This window comes from Arabidopsis lyrata, assembly GCF_000004255.2.
Source record: "Arabidopsis lyrata subsp. lyrata unplaced genomic scaffold ARALYscaffold_8, whole genome shotgun sequence".
NCBI lineage: Eukaryota > Viridiplantae > Streptophyta > Magnoliopsida > Brassicales > Brassicaceae > Arabidopsis > Arabidopsis lyrata.
The window spans coordinates 15649250-15671314 of record NW_003302548.1 but is presented as its reverse complement, the minus strand read 5'-3'; the positions used below and the strand labels follow the sequence as shown (position 1 = coordinate 15671314).

The 22065-nt window shown below is 34.3% G+C and overlaps 6 protein-coding genes across 9 annotated transcripts; 3 read left to right on the top strand and 3 right to left on the bottom strand.

Annotated features, from left to right (window-relative positions):
• Window positions 1–1746: 1746 nt before the first annotated feature.
• Window positions 1747–4639, top strand: LOC9300313 (hydroxyproline O-galactosyltransferase HPGT1). Of its 3 annotated transcripts, XM_021010781.1 has the most exons (13): window positions 1748–1880; window positions 1963–2178; window positions 2260–2323; window positions 2472–2521; window positions 2595–2788; window positions 2875–2938; window positions 3039–3111; window positions 3208–3331; window positions 3627–3714; window positions 3816–3866; window positions 3960–4031; window positions 4160–4272; window positions 4389–4589. In XM_021010781.1, the coding sequence occupies exons 2-13, from the start codon at window positions 2078–2080 to the stop codon at window positions 4409–4411; spliced, it is 1017 nt and encodes a 338-aa protein (XP_020866440.1). In that variant the 5' UTR covers window positions 1748–1880; window positions 1963–2077; the 3' UTR covers window positions 4412–4589. The 3 variants fall into 3 exon arrangements, with proteins under 3 accessions (XP_020866443.1, XP_020866440.1, XP_020866435.1); XM_021010784.1 differs by having other exon boundaries at window positions 1747–2178; window positions 4392–4595; XM_021010776.1 differs by having other exon boundaries at window positions 1748–2178; window positions 4389–4639.
• LOC9302044 lies at window positions 4501–6354 on the bottom strand. Its single transcript, XM_021010790.1, has 5 exons — window positions 6024–6354; window positions 5889–5941; window positions 5639–5806; window positions 5102–5197; window positions 4501–4872 (listed from the first exon to the last, which is right to left on the bottom strand). Exons 1-5 carry the CDS (start codon window positions 6220–6222, stop codon window positions 4738–4740), a joined length of 651 nt encoding a protein of 216 aa, XP_020866449.1. The 5' UTR covers window positions 6223–6354; the 3' UTR covers window positions 4501–4737.
• Window positions 6355–7484: 1130 nt separating this feature from the next.
• On the top strand, window positions 7485–10082 carry LOC9300312 (probable inactive receptor kinase At5g53320). The gene is made up of 2 exons (XM_002865923.2): window positions 7485–9133; window positions 9267–10082. Exons 1-2 carry the CDS (start codon window positions 7945–7947, stop codon window positions 9890–9892), a joined length of 1815 nt encoding a protein of 604 aa, XP_002865969.1. The 5' UTR covers window positions 7485–7944; the 3' UTR covers window positions 9893–10082.
• Window positions 10083–10120: 38 nt separating this feature from the next.
• LOC110225897 lies at window positions 10121–11778 on the bottom strand. Its single transcript, XM_021016209.1, has 7 exons — window positions 11669–11778; window positions 11488–11522; window positions 11258–11401; window positions 11003–11167; window positions 10776–10907; window positions 10534–10697; window positions 10121–10438 (listed from the first exon to the last, which is right to left on the bottom strand). The coding sequence occupies exons 1-7, from the start codon at window positions 11687–11689 to the stop codon at window positions 10341–10343; spliced, it is 759 nt and encodes a 252-aa protein (XP_020871868.1). The 5' UTR covers window positions 11690–11778; the 3' UTR covers window positions 10121–10340.
• Window positions 11779–12480: 702 nt separating this feature from the next.
• LOC9302043 (myosin IB heavy chain) lies at window positions 12481–14649 on the bottom strand. Its single transcript, XM_002864189.2, has 4 exons — window positions 14214–14649; window positions 13536–13854; window positions 12975–13033; window positions 12481–12881 (listed from the first exon to the last, which is right to left on the bottom strand). Exons 1-4 carry the CDS (start codon window positions 14443–14445, stop codon window positions 12850–12852), a joined length of 642 nt encoding a protein of 213 aa, XP_002864235.1. The 5' UTR covers window positions 14446–14649; the 3' UTR covers window positions 12481–12849.
• A 32-nt stretch (window positions 14650–14681) lies between these two features.
• LOC9302042 (ubiquitin-conjugating enzyme E2 10) lies at window positions 14682–16429 on the top strand. Of its 2 annotated transcripts, none has more exons than XM_002865922.2 (5): window positions 14682–14883; window positions 14982–15061; window positions 15380–15507; window positions 15617–15721; window positions 16049–16429. In XM_002865922.2, exons 2-5 carry the CDS (start codon window positions 14992–14994, stop codon window positions 16190–16192), a joined length of 447 nt encoding a protein of 148 aa, XP_002865968.1. In that variant the 5' UTR covers window positions 14682–14883; window positions 14982–14991; the 3' UTR covers window positions 16193–16429. The 2 variants fall into 2 exon arrangements, with proteins under 2 accessions (XP_002865968.1, XP_020885352.1); XM_021029693.1 differs by having other exon boundaries at window positions 14796–14883; window positions 14961–15061.
• The last annotated feature ends 5636 nt before the right edge of the window (window positions 16430–22065 follow it).

Below are 22065 nucleotides of genomic sequence, written 5' to 3'. Positions count from 1 at the left end.
TGATGAAAAAAAATAGAAAGATTCATTGTATCTAAATATTAAATTAGAGTAAAATATAAGAATAAAAATAATACAATTATATCTACATTATTGTTTGCTTTCTAAATAAAAATTGAATATGTTTAAATATAGGTAAAAATCTAAATAAGTACTATTGAGAAAATTATAACAAATATATATCTTTCGTAAAATTACATTACACTGAAGCACGAAAACCATATAACTGATAAACGAAAGATAAACTAAGAAGATGAAAATGAGGAAATAGTTTTGAGTTAAGAATCAATTTAAAGTTTTATTATATGTAAGTGAGCATAGAAGATAATAGAAGAGTAGATGTTGGAAAGCGAACAAATGCATCATAGAAGAGGACGAAAAAATGTTTGAAGATCCTGAAGCATCAGATATATGTATGCACATGACTAAACGAAATTCATCGGATATATGTATGCACTATAGATAATTTGGTTTAGTAAACCAGACTATCATATTCAACATCGGGTTAAATCGTCGAACCATGTAAGCATAGTAGGATAGATAAAATAAAGACATTTATGATTTGGTCAAAACTTTCCTTTAGGTATTATGGTCTTGTTTCAATAGATAAATTATGCTCTCCAAACCTATTGAAGTGGCATGAATATTACGTTTATATATTTTCATAGATTGATGTTCAAACTTAGCAAATTTACTTTTAGTACGAGGTACGATAGGTCAAAACATCAAGAAAAATATACTTACAAGATTTGTTTATGGAAATAACTCTCTTTTTGATAAAGTCCATTGATAACTACCGAGACCGATTCATCTTATATAATTTTTATTATTACGTGGTACCTACCAAATATATTTTATAATTTCTATGTTGTATATTGTTTCGTAAAACAAGTATAAATATATAGAGTTTTTGAAATTCAAACGATTATGATTAGTTTTAACATTTTGTATAATAACAAGCGAGTAAAACTTGGCTTTCTCCGTATAAGACGCATTTTTCTTTACGAACGAGTAAAACTTGGCTTTCTCCGTATAAGACGCATTTTTCTTTACGAATGTTTTTGTCAAGAGTCTCTTAAATTAACCGTAAGATAATCGAGAACCACTTAAACTTTTTAACACCATAACTATTGAGTAAAGAACACATGGTCTTATCACGGTGTTGTGATGGTAAATAAGAAAAATGCAACATATTTATTTTTTTGACTAGGGATCTTAAAAAGGCAACATAGACGTCGTTCAATGAGATCCGAGTCCAATAGGTAAAATGCAGTCGTGGTATACTAATCATTAATCAACAAGCTGATAACGATTCGTTAACAATATCTGCAAAGTTGTTGGTTTCGATTGTTGTATATTCAAATTCAATGTTAGTTCGTGTGGTTTTTTACGTATAATACTGTATATACAAAGCAATTTAGTTCATAGGAAAATCAGACGTTTTCTCAGTAATAGTATAAGTGTATAACACCAAAGAATCGGCACTAGAGTTTGCATCTCGACCGTGAAACACCAAAAGAAGATTTCTTAGTTAGATATAAAAAGTGATATTTGAGCAAAAAAGTGATGATAAACAACTCCAAATAAAAACATTCTTATCGACGAAATTTTAAACTCATGGATTTTTTATGTTTTAATTGATGATTCATGCATATGTAGACAAAAAAAAAAAGAGTTAAAACTATTAACCCTATAGAGTTTACCTATAATCAGAGTACGCTTAGAGAGACTAGGTTTGGTAATTGATCAGTGAGTAATTAATTAAGAAGATCACACAAATTCACAACCCATCTGATAAAAATCTCAACGGCACTCTCTTCTTATCTCTCTGATTCCAATTTTTCTCGGCGAGTTTCATCGGAAGATCCAAAATCATAACCGAAGTGAGTGATCTCTCCGTTTCTCCGGTAGCAGATCCAACGACACTTTCCTAATTGTTTTTTATTTTGAGTGACGACGAATCAGTTGATCCAGAAACTTCGATTTCTGGAGAATTGATTAGCGAAAATTCGATCGAAGCATTGACGTCGTGGTGAATTTGATTGCTTTGATTAAGAGATCTGGTTTTGGATCTGTTTCAATGGCGAGGAAAGGGTCGAGTTTAAGATTATCGAGCTCGAGAATATCTTCCCTTTTGCTTTCCATGTTTGCAACTTTCGCTTCCTTCTATGTAGCAGGCCGGTTAGTTCTTAATCCATTGCTCTCACAATTACTTGTGTTCGTCTGATTCTTATTCCTCGTTTCTGTGTGTTTTTGAGATAGTTTATGGCAAGAATCTCAAACTAGGGTTCATCTAATCAAGGAGCTCGATAGAGTAACCGGACAGGTTAGTATTTGATTGTCACTTTCATTACAGCAGAGAGAGTATTTATGTTTTGTTTCTTATAAGATTATTGTCATGTCAGAAAGTTATTACCTTTGCAATTATTGTCTTGCTTTGGTGTAATGTACTTGAATGCTAATGATGGGTTTAGGGAAAATCTGCTATATCAGTGGATGATACTTTGAAGATCATAGCTTGCAGGTAAAAGATTGGTACTTTGTCCGATTTTGATTTCCTTTGAATTATTTTGTTGAACAAAGACTTTTCTTTCTAGGGAACAGAAGAAGACATTAGCAGCTCTTGAGATGGAATTAAGTGCAGCAAGGCAAGAAGGCTTTGTTTCAAAAAGTCCCAAACTTACTGATGGAACTGAAACTAAGAAAAGACCGTTAGTGGTTATCGGTATAATGACTAGTTTGGGTAACAAGAAGAAGAGGGATGCAGTTCGTCAAGCATGGATGGGGACGGGTAGGGTTACTCCTTATTCGTGTTTTATTAAGATACCAGTATGTTATTTGCAGATGTTGTGAGCTTAGTATGTCCTTTTATTGCAGGTGCATCACTAAAAAAACTTGAAAGTGAAAAGGGTGTGATTGCACGATTTGTTATTGGAAGAAGGTTTGGATTCGGTTTATCACTCTTTGATGTATCTATGCGTTTAAAGATGATTATGCGGTATTGGAATCTTGTTTTGAAACATTATTTTTCTGTTATGTAGTGCAAATAAAGGAGACAGCATGGACAAGAGCATTGATGCTGAAAATAGTCAAACCGATGACTTCATAATTCTCGTATGTGTTTTCTGACTCTCTATATTATTACTTCAAGCATTCATTTATCAGCTTACCTGTGTTAGTTTGAGAGCTTGGCCATTTACTGGTTTTCAGGATAATGTAGTTGAGGCACCCGAGGAAGCTTCTAAGAAGGTAAAACTGTTCTTTGCCTACGCTGCAGATAGGTGGGATGCACAGTTTTATGCCAAGGCCATCGACAATATCTATGTAAATATCGGTAAGTTAGTACTACAAAGAGTATTTTACAGTCGAAACCTTTGGTTGTTGGTGTTTATTGGATTGATTGTAAATATGGATAATTTAGTTGATTGTCTATGTCATTCTTCTAGGTATGGTGCTTTAATTAAATTGTGAAGTTCACTGTTAGAATTATTTTTAGGCTGTGAAATACAGAGCATGACGTTCTTGCACCCTTTTTTTTCATGCCACTCTAGAGGTCTAAGGTCAAGAGTTTCCATGTTTGCATTTTGCTGACATGATTATGTGCTATGAATGTAACTGCTACTGTGCAGATGCTCTGGGAAGTACGCTTGCAGCACATCTGGAAAACCCACGGGCTTACATCGGTTGCATGAAATCAGGCGAAGTTTTCTCAGAACCGTGAGTTTAAGATTTAAAACCCAGCACCACTAGAACAATTAGGATCGTCAGGATATTATCAGTCTGATATAATGTTAACTCAAGTTTTGCTTTTCTTGCAGGAACCACAAATGGTATGAACCAGAGTGGTGGAAATTCGGTGACAAGAAAGCGTAAGTTAAATAATAATCAGAACAATGCATCGACTAGATTCATTTCTTCCATGTGACCAAGAACCACCTGTTCTTGTTTCATTTATCTTACAGATACTTCCGGCATGCTTATGGGGAGATGTATGTTATAACGCACGCATTGGCTAGATTTGTATCGATCAATAGGTCAGTTCAACTCTCGGTTACGCATGATAACACATATCTTTCAAATACTCAAACCGCATAAACAGAGAAATAAGATTGAAACTGAGTTTTTGTGTTTGTTATGTATGATGATGATGGGATGGTGACAGAGACATTCTTCATTCGTATGCTCATGATGACGTCAGCACGGGTTCATGGTTCGTGGGTCTTGATGTCAAGCATGTAGATGAAGGAAAGTTCTGCTGTTCTGCGTGGTCCTCAGGTATATGACTTAGCTTCTACTGCTTTTGTACTTAAATTTATGTCATGAATTTTCAATGTAGATATAATTGAATCATATTGCTTGACATGTATCTAATTGATTTCCATTCGTTTCAGAAGCTATATGCGCAGGAGTGTAGTAGAACCAATGACGAATCCAAAGTGTGAGGCTTTGCTCTTTGGTGCTTATAGAGAAAGAAGAACAAATGATCTGTCTGAGAAAGGCTAATTACACACTTGATTTTTTCTATGTATTCTAAACTTGCCATTTTATTGGCATTGCATTATACAAAAGTCTAGGATTTGGATGTGGGCTTAGATATTCTTACCGACAAACGTTAATTCCCAAAGAAAAAATCATTCATTTACACAAGTAAAACCCAATAATCTATACTTTATCAATCTTTATGTTATCAAACTTGATGTTTACTTGAATAAACTATAGGATAAAACTTGAAAGCCAAATTTAGGAAGAACCATGGAGCAAATGTGCCAATGCTTTTTCGGTATCGTTCTCAAACATGAAGAGAGCATCTGCGACTGAGTTTGTTGGAAATCCCATCTCCCGTATTGCTGTGAAACCATTTGCAAATTCTTGAACCTGAAAAGCGTAAAACTGTGATTAGATAGATTCTCCTTTGGGGAAAGAATGAAGAAGCAAGATGGCTGGCAATTCAAAGAACCACAAAAGTTTAACTGAAGGGTTGATCACAGTTTTAAAATATGGACTCAAAGTATAGTTGATCGCTATAACCACTAATTAGAACCTGTGCAGCTTAATCAGCTAATACAAGAATATAATGTATAGTGAAGATATTATGATAAAGCACCTTTGTGGGATTATCACCATAGTTTGCAACTGCAATGTTGACAGCTTCTGGGTTTAGCCCAGACGCAGCATATTTCATCACTACAGGATCTACACCCTGCATTGGGAATCACTTATTAACGATGATAATGCAAATATTAGGATCTTCACCCAATTCACATCCAGTAGTATACATAACAAAACTAATCTTCAGTTAATTAAATTCATAGATGATCCATAATTATTCATCCTAGACATCACATTGATACTATAGCTTGGTGCCATTAATCACCTCAGTCTAACGCAACAAAGCTTCCATTCTGTTCCCGTTAAGTTACATTCATCGATAATCATCCACACTTGTTCTTCTTAGACCTCACATTGCTGTCATTAATCACCTCGGCGTAACTCTACAAAGCTTCCATTCTGTTCCCGTTAATTACATTCATCGATAACCATCCACACTTGTTCTTCCTAAAGCTCACATTGATACTATACTTTGTTCCCTTCACCTCAGACTAACTTTTAAAAAGCTTCCGTAGAATTGAAAGAGCCTTACCACTGAAGACGACGTTGGTTCCAGAAACTTAGCCGGTGGATTATCACTCCCGAATTTACTCCAATCTGGATTATCTTTCTCTGCCTCCGCAAGAACTTTCCTCTCTAAACCGAAATCGAACTGAAAACTACTCCGATGAATATCTCCAACTCGAGGCAACAACTGAGGCTGCAACAATTTGCAAATACAGTGTAAGCTACAATCACAGAGTTATAGATCAAACAATCGAAAAATTCAAACAAAATCTTACAGGCGGAGTAATCCGATACTCAGGCTTCAAATTCACCTTGATTCCTAATCCAGCTACCAAAAACCAAATTCAACGATCATCAATCACAAATCAAATTCGCGTAAAACCTAAATTCGAGATCAGAACCAGACTTACATGAGGGAGAAGTATTATGTTGAAACGAAGAGTTTCTCTCCGGCGGAGGGAAAAATTGCTGACCGTGACCGGTTTGTTGACCGATCTTAGGGTATCCGTACATAGGATGGTTAGATGCTGGAGAAGGAGATGTTGATGGAGGTCCGTACATAGGTCGAGGGTATGATGGACCAGACTTGTTTCTGTAATCGTAATCCATTGTTGTTGTTTTTTCTCTAGTTTGAAGAAGAATTTGCAGAGAAGGAGATTGGAAATTAGCGTATGAAGAAGAAGTCTTGAAGAAGATGAGATCTGTTTGGATATGAGGATTAGTGTATCCTTCGCTAGCTTTGACTTGTCTTTTTGGACTGGGCCTAATAGGCCCATATATTTTCATACATGCTTGCGAACAAGAGCAAAAATGACGACTACTGTGCAAATAAACTGAACCGAATGTATCCAAGCAAAAAGAACAAACCGAATCGAACCGAAAATTTAAAAATAACCGAATGGATACTAAATTTAATAACTGAAATAAACGTAACCGAATCGGTATCGAACCAAAATATTTCGGATAACCAAAATACCCGAAATACGATTATATTTTCAAAATAATTAGTTATTTATAGAGCAAATAATCAAAAATACTTGAAAAATATATAAAATAGTAAAAGTACTCGAAAATAACCGGAATATATCCAAAAATATCCGAAAATACTCAAAAATAACCGAAATATCCGAAAATATCCTAAGCAAAATAACCGAATGGATACTAAATTTTAAAACCGAAAAACTGGAACCGAACCGAAATTTCAAAATATCCGCATGGATACTAAATTTTAGAACCGAAAGAACCAAAACCGAATGGACCCAACCGTTACACATGCTTGAGAACAAGAGCAAAAATGACAACCACTTTGCCAGATCAGTTATATTTTTTTATCGATTCGAGTTAATGTTTTGGTGCATGGTAATTATGTTAGTTAGTCACAGGATCAAAGTAGCTTTGATTATTTTACGATTATATCTTGTTCTTAATCTCAAGTTACCTTTTAATAACTTTCTTGATGTTTTAAAAAGATTTGTACACTAGTTTACTATAGAACTAAGACTTAAAACTAAAATAATGATTTTCTGATAGAATTTTTGTAACATTAAAATATTATGAACTCGATTACTACATGTTCTGTCTATCATACGGAAATTCAGATAACTATACAATTTCCATAATGCATGATTTCATTTTTAGTTTTGAGAAGATACAAGTTCGAAAGATCAATAAGCTTCTAAATCACTTAATGTTCTCTTAAAACTTATGATGAAATTCTAACATTTCAAAACCATCCTAAACCAAAACACAAGCTATGTAGTTCTAACTTCTAACATTTTAAACATAGTCAACGAGAAAAAAAGATGACTTCGAATATGTCTCTTTCCTCTGATCTCATAGATTCTTTCTCAAAAGTTTGTGTGTTTGGAAGGTGGGTGGATAAGGAGAGAGACTCGATAATTAGCATGAACCATGAAACTCTCTTTTTCTAATTTCAACTGTTACAAGACACGACTTAGGTTACACACACCAAAAATCAATTGTTCAAAGGTTGAAATATATTGTCCAAAAAAAAATAACAAAATTTTGAAATATTCGAGTTGCTTTCACCGTGATTTTCTCAGCAAACAAACAAACAAAAACAAAAACAGAGTTGTTATGCATCAAGTCAACAACTCGCCGAACCTAACATTAACCTAAAGCAACCCACTTTCGTTATAATACACTGATTAAATAAAATTTAACCTTTTATATAGTTATTATTATATAGCTCCTCAAAAGTCAATAATTGTTAACTTATTATATATCTAACTAATCTCACTTCTTCATCTTCATCCATTATTATAAACGTCACTTTACTCTTAAACCAGTTTTTTCTCCACCCAAAGAAAAATGAAGTGCCAAGTTGTTTTAGTCCTCATCGGAGTAATCTTCAACATTTGCATAGAAGCAGAGACGATCAAAGAAGATAAACACACTCTTCTTCAATTTGTTAGCAACATCAATCACTCTCATTCACTCAACTGGTCACCAAGTCTTTCCATATGTACCAAATGGACCGGTGTTACTTGCAACTCCGATCATTCCAGTGTTGACGCTCTTCATTTAGCAGCCTCGGGTCTACGCGGGCATATCGAGTTAAGCACGATCGCGAGGTTAACCAATCTTCGGTTTCTCATTCTCAGTTCTAACAACATTTCTGGACCTTTTCCTACAACTTTACAAGCTTTGAAGAACTTAACAGAGCTTAAACTCGACTTCAACGAGTTTTCTGGTCATTTGCCTTTTGATTTCTCTTCTTGGGACAGTCTAACGGTTCTTGATCTCTCTAAGAATCGGTTTGATGGTAGTATCCCATCTTCGATTGGGAAGCTAACTCGATTACACTCTCTGAATCTTGCTTATAACATGTTTTCGGGTGAGATTCCTGATCTCCATATCTCCGGTCTGAAGCTTCTCGACTTAGCGCACAACAACCTAACAGGAACTGTACCAGAGTCATTGCAGAGATTTCCACTCTCAGCATTTGTCGGAAACAAAGTTTCCTCCGGAAAGCTGGCTCCGGTTCATTCATCATTAAGGAAACACACGAAACATCACAACCATGCAGTTCTTGGCATAGCATTAAGCGCGTGTTTTGCGATACTAGCTCTGCTTGCTATCTTATTGGTAATCATCCATAATAGAGAAGAGCAAAGAAGATCTACAAAGGAAAAACCTAGCAAGAGGAGGAAGGATTCAGATCCAAACGTAGGTGAAGGAGATAACAAGATTGTGTTTTTCGAAGGGAAGAATCTTGTCTTTGACCTAGAAGACTTGTTGAGAGCTTCAGCAGAAGTTTTAGGGAAGGGCCCGTTTGGAACAACCTACAAGGTTGATCTCGAGGACTCTGCGACCATCGTTGTGAAAAGGATCAAGGAAGTGAGTGTACCTCAGCGGGAATTCGAGCAGCAAATCGAAAATATTGGCAGCATCAAGCATGAGAATGTTTCCACTTTAAGAGGATATTTCTACTCTAAGGATGAGAAGCTCGTGGTATATGATTACTATGAACATGGAAGTCTTTCAACATTGCTACACGGTATGTTGATAATGCCACCATTTGAATTTAGTAATGCATAGGTGGCTAAGTTAGTCTATTGTATGGGTATCCTTAGCATATATATACAGTATCTTACATAACTAAGTTGGTCAATGTGCGTTTAACTATTCAGGTCAGAGAGGTCTTAGGGATCGGAAACCTCTAGAATGGGAAACTAGACTGAATATGGTGTATGGAACAGCAAGAGGAGTAGCTCATATCCACTCACAAAGCGGAGGGAAACTAGTCCACGGGAACATAAAGTCCTCAAACATTTTCCTCAACGCAAAAGGATATGGCTGCATCTCTGGAGCAGGAATGGCTACACTGATGCATTCACTACCCCGACATGCAGTTGGCTATCGAGCACCAGAGATAACAGACACAAGAAAAGGGACTCAACCGTCGGATGTGTATAGTTTCGGGATTTTGATATTCGAGGTACTAACAGGAAAATCAGAAGTGGCAAACCTGGTGAGGTGGGTGAACTCGGTGGTTAGAGAAGAATGGACAGGAGAGGTGTTTGATGTGGAGCTTTTGAGGTGTACCCAAGTAGAGGAAGAGATGGTGGAAATGCTGCAGGTTGGTATGGTTTGCACGGCGAGATTACCAGAGAAGAGACCAAACATGATTGAGGTAGTGAGAATGGTGGAAGAGATAAGACCAGAGAAACTAGCCAGCGGATACAGATCAGAGGTTTCCACAGGTGCAACAACAACTCCAATTGGAAGTCTATCAGGATCGCCGTATATACTATGAGAAAGACTAGTCCATCTTTCCTTAATGTATTTGACCATTCAGAAAAAGATTTCAATATTTCACTCTCAAGAAAGACCATTAAAGGGACTCTTCACACATGAATATTACTAATGGTCCCTCCAAAGTGTATGAACAGCGAGGAAAGTTGAGATGTAGTCACTTCCACAAAAATTTGGTCTTGATACCCCCTGAATAAAAGAGTAGTAGTGCTTGATGAGCAAAGAAAACTAACACAAAACTCAGATGGAACCAAAATACTTGTTCAGAATTTTATTCATACAAACCTTGAGATTCCTCAAAAGAAACTTCCTTTACTAATGAGGCAGAAAGCATTGTACTCAAATATTTTAAAACAAAAACACACACAAAGGTTGGCATTGTATCACAAACTAAATAGAAAAAAAAAACACCGAAGGGATTTGTCTTCTCGTAACAAAGAGAGAGCCTTCTACTCCAAAGTTTTCTTCTTGATCTGCTTCTTCTTCGTCTCCGTAGTTTTCTTCTGCATCTTCTGCTTCCCCTTGTCAATCTTAGCATCCTTAAATACTATAAAGTATAAACAAGGAAATTAATGAGAGGCTAAAACTTTGCAAGAGTTGCTGGCAAAAAAGAAAAAAGAAGAGCGAGCAAATTTTATGTACATGGATTTAAAAAGCCAGTAGGCTTTCTTAAGCTCTTGGGCAGTGGGGGAAAAACTTTAGTAAGTGCAATATTCCATCCATCTTTGCTATGTATGCTTTGTCCATTCATTAGCTCCTGCGCCTTGTCTACACATCCTTTTCCCACAAAAGAAATTATAGCTTCGCTGTAAAATTCAACAGAGACAAGTTTTTGGTTAGAAATTTAATAACTTGAGAGAGCTTTGGAGGAAGAAGCTACAAACCATTGGTTATCAATGTGTGCGTAAATTTCAACACCCGTGACCTCTCCACATGAAGAGAAAAGATGACACAGCCCGATCTTGACATCAATCTCAGACAGCGAAGAAGGTATTTCATAAACCGAAAACAGCAAACTATAAAATTCAATTGCAGGAGAGAGTTACATTATAGAGCATGATCACAATCAAGAACAGATACACGGACATCCTAATAGTATTAATGAACTTACTCGCGTTCTCGACGGCAGAGGTTTCCCGCATGAGGATTACAGTCACCTTCCGGGCGGGGTGCAGCCTTAACGACAACATTCCATCCTCCCACGTCACTTCCACTAAGTTGTAATGCCTTGTCTATGGCCCCTTCTTCTTCTTTCCAAAAACTAATGAACAGAGGACTGTAAAATATATACAATAAAATAGTTGTATTTGAGTGTTGAATTGTTACAACATGAGTGAAAATTGGAGGGAGGAAGCTACAAAAAAACCTCTTGAGGAAAACCCGTTTAAAGTCTTTGAAGATATGAAAACATTGGATCTTTCCGCATGAAGCGAAATGCTTTCTCAACGCGAGTTCGAGAGGATACTCATAAAGCGAAGTGTCATATCCTTCAACGGAAATTGTGCTACCCCTACAATTTGATTGCAGGAGATTATATATTATCAACATGACAAATTCTAGTTCCCCCAAAAAAACAAGACAAGAAAATGAAATTACCGTTCACGATCCTTCGTTTCCAGCGATTCCTGACCCTTAAGGTACAACAAAAGATCTGATTAGAAATTCTACTACTCAAATGTTTTTCTTCTTTCTTGTGAAGAAAGAAACTATTAATATATAGAGACATAGGTTAAGGAAAGTGTGCATAAGAAGAAATCCGTAAGGATAAGAAGATTACTTTGATGGCGAATTCTTCCATTGTTAATTTGACAAGTGCGACTTCTAGGGTTCCCGACCCTCGAAAGAAAATTTTCAGATGTAGGGATTTAGGATTGAACAAGGTACGAAAAAGTATTTATCCTGGTTTTGGGACATAACCGTCCCTTTGTTCTATATAACTAAAAACAAACGATTGGGCCTTGACTTTTGATCAGGCCTGAACTAAGCCCATATAGTCGTAATCTTCGGCACGGGCAAATAAACCGAACCGAATATACAAAACCAAAACCGAAGAAAAAAACAAACCGAATCGAACCAAAAATTTGAAAATAACCGAATAGATAGTAAATTTAATAACCGAAATAACCGTAACCGAATCGGCACCGAACCAAAATATTTTTGATAACCGAAATACCCGAAATACAATTATATTTTCAAAATAATTAGTTATTTATAGACCAAATAATCAAAAATACTTGAAAATATAAATTAAAGTAGTTAAAATATTCGAAAATAACTGAAATATATCCAAAAATATCCGAAAATACTTAAAAATAACTAAAATATCCGTAAATATTCAAAGCAAAATAACCGAATGGATACTAAATTTTAAAACCAAAAGAACCGAAACCGAACCGAAATTTCAAAATATCCGAATGGATACTAAATTTTAGAACCGAAAGAACCGAAACCGAATAGACCCAACCGATAACCGAAAGTCCAGGCCTAATCTTCTTCTTCTACTTTGTTAAAGAATTCATGTGTTTATAAGTAATATATATATTGATCAATACAAGTGGGAAAAAATACAAGAAGGAAGAGTGCTGCTTCAACAAGAAGGACACCTCTATATTCGCCATCTGCGCTAGAACGAGACACAGTCTGTTGGCGCTTAAGAGGATCAATAATAATGTTATCGCCAAGGAAAACACAGAAGCCCGATATAGAAATTTTGATTTGGTTTTCCTGACATTAACTACTAAATCTCGCACTGATTTAGGCTTTTAATAACCAACATGAAAGAATCCATTCACATTCGAAAGTCAAAACAGAATATAATAAACAACACATACCGCCCTGATTTTAGCTTTTAGTAACCAACATGAAAGAATCCATTCACATTCGAAAGTCGAAACAGATCTTACTAGTGGTCCCTCCAAAGTTTATGAACAGCGAGGAGAGTTGAGACTTGAGATGTAGTTACTTCCACAAAAATTTGGTCTTGATACCCCCTGAAAAGGAGTGGTAGAGCTTGATGAGCAAAGAAAACAGGCACAAACTTAGATGAATTCAAATTGTTTGTTCAGAATTTAATTCATACAAACCTTCAGATTCCTCAAAAGACACTTCCTTTACTAATGAGGCAGAAGCATTGTACTCAAATCTGGAACAAAAAACAAGGAGAAAATCATTATCAGCATAAAACACAAACTGCACATGTATAAACCAAAAGCTGAGTTCTACGATATGAGAGATATACAAAATGTTTCCACGGACTATTATCATGGTTGCCATTTGAGAACAGTGTCAATCAAAACTAGAATCTGTTATCTAACAATATTTAAAATATACTTGTAACCATTTGTATCTCAAAGTACTAATCTCAATAGTTATCTCCTAAAAGTGTTAATTCTTTATCTTGTTCCATAAATATAGATATGATTACTAGGTATAGGTGGATCCTCTGGTGTCACCACTAATAGCCAAATCACTTAAGAAACAGAGCTCACTAAGTTTCAGAGACTAAAAAGACCCACATCAGTTCTCAGTAACACAAGACCTATAGTGGCAATATCAGGAAATGAGATGAAAATAAACAAATTTCATGTGCAAGGTATTAGCATTCAAAGAGGAGACAACAAAAACCAGAAATTGCGGCCAGTTACCTGTTGGAGAGAAGCACTTCAAGTTCATAGTCAGATGCACTTTTAGTCACATCTACCATGACCTGAACAAGCTCAGTCTTCCGAGTGCTGGCCATGAATAGATCATATTCCGTGGGAATAATGATAGCGAAGAAGTTATCGCTCAATTTACTCAAACACATTTTCTCTACTGCTGCCAGGGCTATTCTCCTGGTCATAGCTTCAGTCTCCGGATCAATTAGATAGATCGCAAAATCAGTGAGAATAAAAATACGCCGTTTCATCTTCCCCGAGCCAGTGAACTTCAAAACTTTATCAGCAAAAAGAATCGACGTATCACCTATTACAAATAATCACATCAACATCAATACACAATCACCTGGCAACTTCATCTGAAGCCAAGCACTAGGAATCTAAAAGATCACATAAAAATCAAAATCAATCGATGCCACAATTTTTACAACTGATTCAACTATTCCTCCAAGTTCATTTCACTGAATGCAAACTTTTGACAAGATCAAGTTCAATTCACATTACTGCACCTAGAGAGCATAAGAACATCCAACATCAAATCAACTAGATCCGATAATGAAATATCAATCAAACTAGTACGTATTCGAAAATTTCACCAGATGAAGCAATCACATACAATTTTCAACGAATTCATCAAATCACAACCAAAATTTGGAGCAACCAAACCTTGTTTCTCCAGAATTCGCATCAATCCAGGACGCGAAGAAACGTGGAGATAGTCACCACGATGCTCTCTATAGCGAGACGCTTTCCTCCTAACTTTACCTCCAGCGAATGGCGTCTGATCTCCTCCGTCTACCTCCCCCACACTACGATCTTCATCTCCGCCATCAAAATCAGGTCGCGGAGATTCATCGCCGTCAAACTTCGGCCCCCGTTGCTCCTTAAACCGGTCCATTCCTCCCGCCGACGATGACTCGGAATCGGAATCGGAATCGGTTCTCTTTTTCTCACCAGATTTCTGCCTTGAAAAAATCTCCAAAGTGAGAAAAGATCTCAGCCGTTTGATTATATGATTTGTGTTTTGTTCTTTGAATTTAAATGATGAGATCTTAGCCGTTAGATTAGATGACTTTATTCAAACGACGACGTTTATTGCCACTTGATATTTTTTAACAAGAACCACCGCGTTAAAAGAGTCCACTAGTCAAAGAAAGAATTTATTAATCCACCTTATATATGGTGGACGTGAGCACAGAGAATAATAACTTTTGTTCCTCTTTCGTCCACCACCATCTCTATTTTCTTCTTTCTCCCAAGTCTTGGTTCTTCTTCTCCCTAATACGAGAAGAAAAAGGCGAAAACATCGCCAATCCGATTACGCGACAAATCAAAGGTATTTTTTCCTGTGTAATTCTTAGATCTGTTACTTATAATTCTCACGGATTTATAGCTTCTCTGAATCCGTTTTAGAATCTTTGTTTGATTTTTTAGGTTTTTGGATATGGCGTCGAAGCGGATCTTGAAGGAATTGAAGGATCTTCAGAAGGATCCACCTACATCATGTAGCGCAGGTACTTGTTTTGTCTTTCGATTTTGAGATTTTGAGGTTTCTCTGAGCTGGTGTTGATAGATCGGTTTTTTTTTTTTTGTTCGCTTATTCTTGGATTTGTTTGGATTTGTGTTGTTTGGTTCCGATCTCGAGCTTAGTACTCGTTTTACTTTTTAAGATCTGGCGGCTAGAACAAAATTGGTGTAGATCTTATAAACGGCTTAAAACTCGTTTCATTGTGTTACGTTTTGGGATCTGGTTATACTTGTGAAGAAAAATTATGTTCTCTTTGTTTTCATGGACCTTGTGGTCTGAGATTGAGTTTTTTTTTTGTGTACAGGTCCTGTTGCTGAAGACATGTTTCACTGGCAGGCGACGATTATGGGTCCTTCAGAGAGTCCTTATGCTGGAGGTGTTTTCCTTGTAACCATCCATTTCCCTCCAGATTACCCATTCAAGCCTCCTAAGGTGATTCCAGTATTTTGAGAATTGGTATTAAGTATGTTTTGTTAAAGCTTGTATGTTCTTTGTGGTCTTCATTATCTTATTGTTCTAATTATGGTGTGATGAAATCTAGGTGGCCTTTAGGACCAAGGTGTTCCATCCCAACATTAACAGCAACGGTAGCATTTGCCTCGACATCTTGAAGGAGCAGTGGAGTCCTGCGCTCACCATTTCCAAGGTTCGGATTTTCTTCTTTTCTGTAAACGTTAGAAACCCACCATAACAAACAATATGCAGATACTCTCTATTAAAACAGCTTCAGAAGCAATAATCTATCACACTTGCTTTTGCTCCTTAATTCCTGGTTGAAGTGATAACATTGAGCTGTCTTCATTAAACTTTGACTCATTTCGGTTATCTTCTCCTCTTTTGCTCATCTTTTCCCATTAGAAGGTATAACTCTGAGGATTTTAGTTATCTCTGAAGCATTAAGCTTAGACTCATTGAGGATGAAAATTGGTTGTTTGTTTCCGAGCTGTTCTAAGAACTGCTTTGCAATGAACAGGTGCTGCTATCGATCTGTTCTTTGTTAACCGATCCAAACCCGGATGATCCTTTGGTGCCTGAGATAGCTCACATGTACAAGACTGACAAGAACAAGTACGAGTCCACTGCACGGAGCTGGACTCAGAAGTATGCCATGGGCTAAACGGAAAATCCCACCTACTAAATTATCTCTATATGAAAAATCTGCCTTAATTTCTATGTATGATTCAATAGACCTCTCTCTGTGTCCTTTTTAACTTTCTGAAGACAGGACCAAATGAAGTGGGTCCTGTTTTAAACGAAACAAAAAAACATCATCTTTGTGAAACTAGAAACTGATAATCTTCTGGTGTTTCTTCTTGTGGTGAAATTATGATTTGATGTTTTTGTTGTGTGATCAGTTTATGCTACGAGTTGTTCAGATTTACTGTGTGAGATAGTCCGTGACTCCGTGTGGTCAATGGCCGTCATGATTACAATGAGTTTTGTTGCAGCACCGTATGTATAAAACATTTTCACTAGAGGGAGACAAAGATATGCCCTAAATGAGATAATGAGTTTCCTATATCCAATAAACGACATGTATTATGCATGTTTTAACTCGAGTGATAACGCAACAATGATAGTATTACACTAGTACAAAGTACAAACCATTAAACAACCTAAATTGGTTAATAACAATCTATCTTATTCATATCATATCATGAGTTTGACGAAAGCATGTTACAATATTTGGTGGAGTCAAATTATTTGACAACGCAATTAGGTGGAATGTGAGTGGTATTTTGGTTTAAATGTAAAAGAATCTAATTACTTTTTTGTCTACTTTAAAATCTAAGTTGTTAATATTAATTAAGAAGTAAAGTGATCATAGTATAGAATCTATAGATGAATGGATTGGACTGAAATCAAGTTCTGTAAATGGGCTTTGATGGACCTCGGATCCATCGCTTGTCCGAGCTTAAAAGTATCACCTCTAACCATTTATCTTACAAGTCCATAAAACATAGTGTTGTACTATATTTTTTTTAATAGTGTTGGAAATTTAATAGTGTTGTACTATATTTTTTAACATTTAATAGTGTTGGAAATTTGGAATTTCTCTTCTCTATATGTTTTAACATTTAATAGTGTTGTACTATATTTTTTTTCAAAATTTATCATTATACCACGGATCAGTGTATTAAAGAGGATCTAATTACGATCAAATGACCAAATTAAACATCGTCTCATGTCTAACAAAATATCAAATTATAGGTTTGATTTAGATATCCATGAACAGTCGTAGGCTACGAGACTCGAGAGATTTCAAACCCAAAATTGAAAATTCAAACAATTATTGTCGACTGAAAGAAGAAGAAAAAAAAAAAGTGTTCCATGTTTTTTGGTTTATTAAAGATAGGTGTTCCCATATTCCAAAGATGTTAAATACTTTAATAATTGTAAGTAATGCACGGTTTAAGAGACATTACAACCAATTAACTATTCGTCGTCAAAAATGTCGGCTGCATTAACTTCCCTATTCGGTTTCTCCTTCCCTAAAACTAGTAAGCAGTAAGCCAGTAACTCATTTAATTCCTTTTAACAAAACCAAATTTAATTCTAATGTATACAGTATTATTATGGTAAGTTTAATTTCCATATACAGAGTATTATTTTTGTAAGTTTTTTTTATGTAAAATTCAATTTATTTTAATGTTTTTTCACTATTTGTATTTGTAGTTTTCTATTTGGTAAATGAAATGAAATTAGATATCTAATCGATATTTTATGTAAAGAAAAAATTATCTTGGATTTGTAAAATATTTTACGGAAATAATTTATTAATCTCCACACTTTCCCTAAAATATTTTACAAATCCAAGATATTTGTTTCTCATCATTAGATAAGTTAGTAATAAAAATATTTATAAGAAGTATTGAAGTAATACGTTTTGTTAGAAAATAGTTTGTAGAATAGTGTTTTTTAGGAGTTATAAGAAACTAACTAGTTTTTTTTTTTTTTTTCAACTAATTAATTTCTTTTTTCGTTTGTTTTTTTTTTCTTATGTTTTAGGGAAGACATGAACGCAAGATCGACAATCGTGAACATCCATGAGGGTTAAACGACAATAGGATTTAGGATTTTAGAGTTAAAGAGATTAAATTTGTGATTAAAAAATTATAATCTTTGATGAGATTTAAAAGATGGTTAGAATTTATGGTGTTGGGTTGATTTCATTTCATATAAGAGGTTTAAATATCAAAGAAAAATTGATCATTTCAGTGAGGAATATGAACAATGTTTCGGCAGACAAACATTTTAAACTTTCTCAAAACATATGAATGTTTTCCAAAACCTGTAAAATTTTCAGAAAAACATAAGGAAATCCAAAGTTTGTTAAAAATATTTTTTATATCATAGGAAACATATTTATATTCTTGCAAAAATTTCTGAAAACAATATATGTTATAAAAACAATTTTTCAAAGTTTTTATTGATCCATTGTAAAATTCCAAAAATTTGTAAATTTTAAAATACTTCTAAAATATTTCACAAAGTTCTGAAATTTTCAACAAGGTTCTGTTTTGCATCACTACGAATTTGTGATGAATGGTAACCACCGATAATAATTAATACTAAAAAATCACAGGTGAACAAAACATTTTCGTTAAATTTGTGAATATTTGTATTTCCATTATAAAGAAGTGTTATTTACTCAATGAAATATATGAAGAAGTTATTTAAGGATAATAAATTAACGAAACTTACTATATAGCAATCTTTATTTTGGTGTAAATGTTTTTGCAAGGTTTGTAATTTGCTTGTTTTTCTTTTGTTAGTGTAAGTTCATAAATTGTAAGCTTTGTCAAAACTAGAATTTTTACGTTTGTTTTCTAATTCTTGAGTCACCAATGCGATTATATATATATATATATGTTTCAGTTTGGGCTTATCGAGGCTTCTTTCGAGGTCTGTTCGACTATTCCTAATGGTTTTATTGTTTCCACTACTCAAGCACTATCTCAAAACATTGAAATAAAACAATCAAAACTACTTGAAATTTTAATTTTAAAACTTGATTTTAAATTTTTCTTGCAAGTATAGTTGACGTATGAAGGACCACTAGCAGCCACATGGAAATAGCAGAACCACACAAGGTCTTTCTTTCCCTCGGGGTTTCATTGCAGTTGCATTGAATAATTTTGTCTTTACTTAATAATTCTTCATTTTCTACTAGTTAATAGTAAATTAGTAATAACTATGTTACATTATTATAAAATTATACTCACCATTCCGTTTTCAATTTCGCGCAATATCACTTACCAGTGATATCTTATACTGTTTTATTCCCACTAGTGATTAGTTTTGTGAAAGTAAAGTTTTGGTATTTGTAAATGATGATTTTAATATTGATTTTCAACCCACACCATATTTTCATTTGTGTACCAACATACGGAAAATGATTTTAAAATTAACTAAAAATCACCTTTTAACAAAAAGGCAAAAATCGAGACTCTTACACGACCACTTCGAAGATGCCTTGCTTTCGATAAATTGCGTTTTGTAAAGAATCTAACTATTAGTTTTTTTACTATTCTATAAAACAATCGAATTTTGTTATGATTATTTAATTGTTCCGAACATGCAAAACCTCTTATTTGAAAGTTGAAACCATACAAAGTAACATATAAGAATTCAACTACACGTGTCAGTGATTAGACTAATGATAAATCTATGTCCAAAGTCTCCATAAGTTGGATAATTTTACAATTTTTTTAGGGTAAGAGAGAGAGGTCGTGCCCAGAAGAGCATGGCCCTGAAAACCAGGTTTTATTAAAATAATCATAATTAAGTCTGAAAGAAAGAACATAACAGCCTGAGATTTAGACAGTCTTCTCACACTAATCTCCCTTTTTGTTTGTAGTGAAACACAGAATCGTAAGCTTGGTGGCCTCCACTAATTAATGTCATTAATGACGGTTAATTAATGTTAATTATTGCTATTAGTTAAGTTACTCGTTGAAGGTTAATGTCGAAACAAAAGAACCGTTAGCTTGCTTCTGAAAATGAAGAGCTATTTTTAAACTAGTAATCAATAGTTTTTTTATTCGTTACGTTAGTATATCATATTCGTTAGTATATCAGCACACTTACGAAAAGATTTTGTAAAATTGTTGTCGTGCTAAAGCTTGTTGTCAAAATTGTATAATTTGAATGAAAGAAATTACATAAATTTCATTTTGAGATCATAATTTCCTATATTGAAAAATAATATTTATATCATGGGATTTTGTAGCTAAAAGTCTATTAGTCTAAAGATTATCAAATTGATATCGTCGTTATGTAGAATGCATAAGCGATACAAAAAAAGAAAAAAAAAAGGAAAAAAAAATCTTTTTTAGCCAAATTTCGCGTTAAAGATTGTTAAAACGGTTTCCCGGAATAATTAGTCAAATTATTACTTTCAATATGATATTGCTTAGTTTATTCTGTGGCTTGCATGTTTAAAGGCAAACAAAAGAAAATGGTTTCACAATAATTCTCCTATTATTAGGGCTTTTCAATTTCAGCGAATACAAATTCAATGAATTGATTTACCAATTTCATAAGATCAGTGTTCTAAAAAGCGGTCTAGGCGGTCGCCTAGGCCCCGACTAGGCGCTAGGCTCTCATGCGACGTCTAGATAACCGTCTTGACCGCCTAAAGTTACATAGATCTTGTTTAATGTATTTTTTTCAATTTTAATTAAAGTTTTATTTATATATATAGTTATACATATTTATATATTGTTTAATATAAATATAAATAAATGTTTTATCTAGTTTTGTTTATAATTTCATAATTTTTAGTTTTATATAGACATTTTATATAACTTTTATATATAATATCATATTTATAATATTTTATGTTATAAACGTCTAAACCGCCTAAAAATCGCCTAGGCCCCGATTAGACGTTCTAGGCGCTAGGCACTGGGTCACCGCCCGCTTAGCGCCTAGCGCTTTCTTGAACACTGCATAAGATCTACCAACTTTACCGCAACAATGAAAATATAGCTGTTGATTAAAAAAAAAAGAGCTGTTGATAAAAAAACCAAAATTAACTATTCTTTTTGGTGTGGTCAATCTTTTTTTAACTACACGGACAAAAATGATAACAAAACTTTGAAAAAAATATATAGCACAAATTTATTTTTCACAAGTGGAACCTGTTCTTTTCTTCATCCACAACTATCATTTTTTTTTTGTCAACAACATACAATATGCAAACTTAAAATTAATCTGAATGATAATTTAAAAAATAATATTTTTAATCGTTTAAATTTTTTTTAAAATGTCATTCTACATTGATAAAAATTTATATGTGTAATTTTTAATATCTTGGTGTTATATGTTCAATTCTGTTTTTAATAATTTTCTTATGAAATTCTATGGAATTCATTTCACAAGACACAACTTTGAAAATTTCTTTTAACATCAGAACCAAAAAAAGATCGCCCTAATTTATGCATGTATATGTGACGCCAGTACATTGCTAATTAATAGGCGAAAAAAAAATATACATTGCTAATTAATAACTGGTTCATGTAGATATTCTTGTACTCAAGTTATTAGAAATTTAGAACTCAATAATAATAGCACTATTTTTAGATTCGACTCCTGATACAAGTGAATGACCAATGCTTTAGATTATGATCCCACGGTCGTGCTATGTCAGAAATCAGACGTGGCAGAATCGAAACCGTCAGTGGAGAGAGATGCGAAGTTGTCGCACGTGTGACTATTATGGAGTATGGGACTGAGTCTGCCATGTCAACAAATAATTTACTAAGCTGTGACTGTGAGACACACTACTTAGTAGTAGTACTCTAATTAATAGTGTTTCGCAATTTATATGTACCTAATTCTATATTAATTTTATGCTTAATGCCCTTTTAGACTTTCCAAAGTATTATTCTCGATATTTTTTAATGGTAACAGACATGAGACATCTAGTTTTGTTCAGTTTCCACTCAAAATGTTTTCGATCTTAATACACATGGTTTAGTTAAA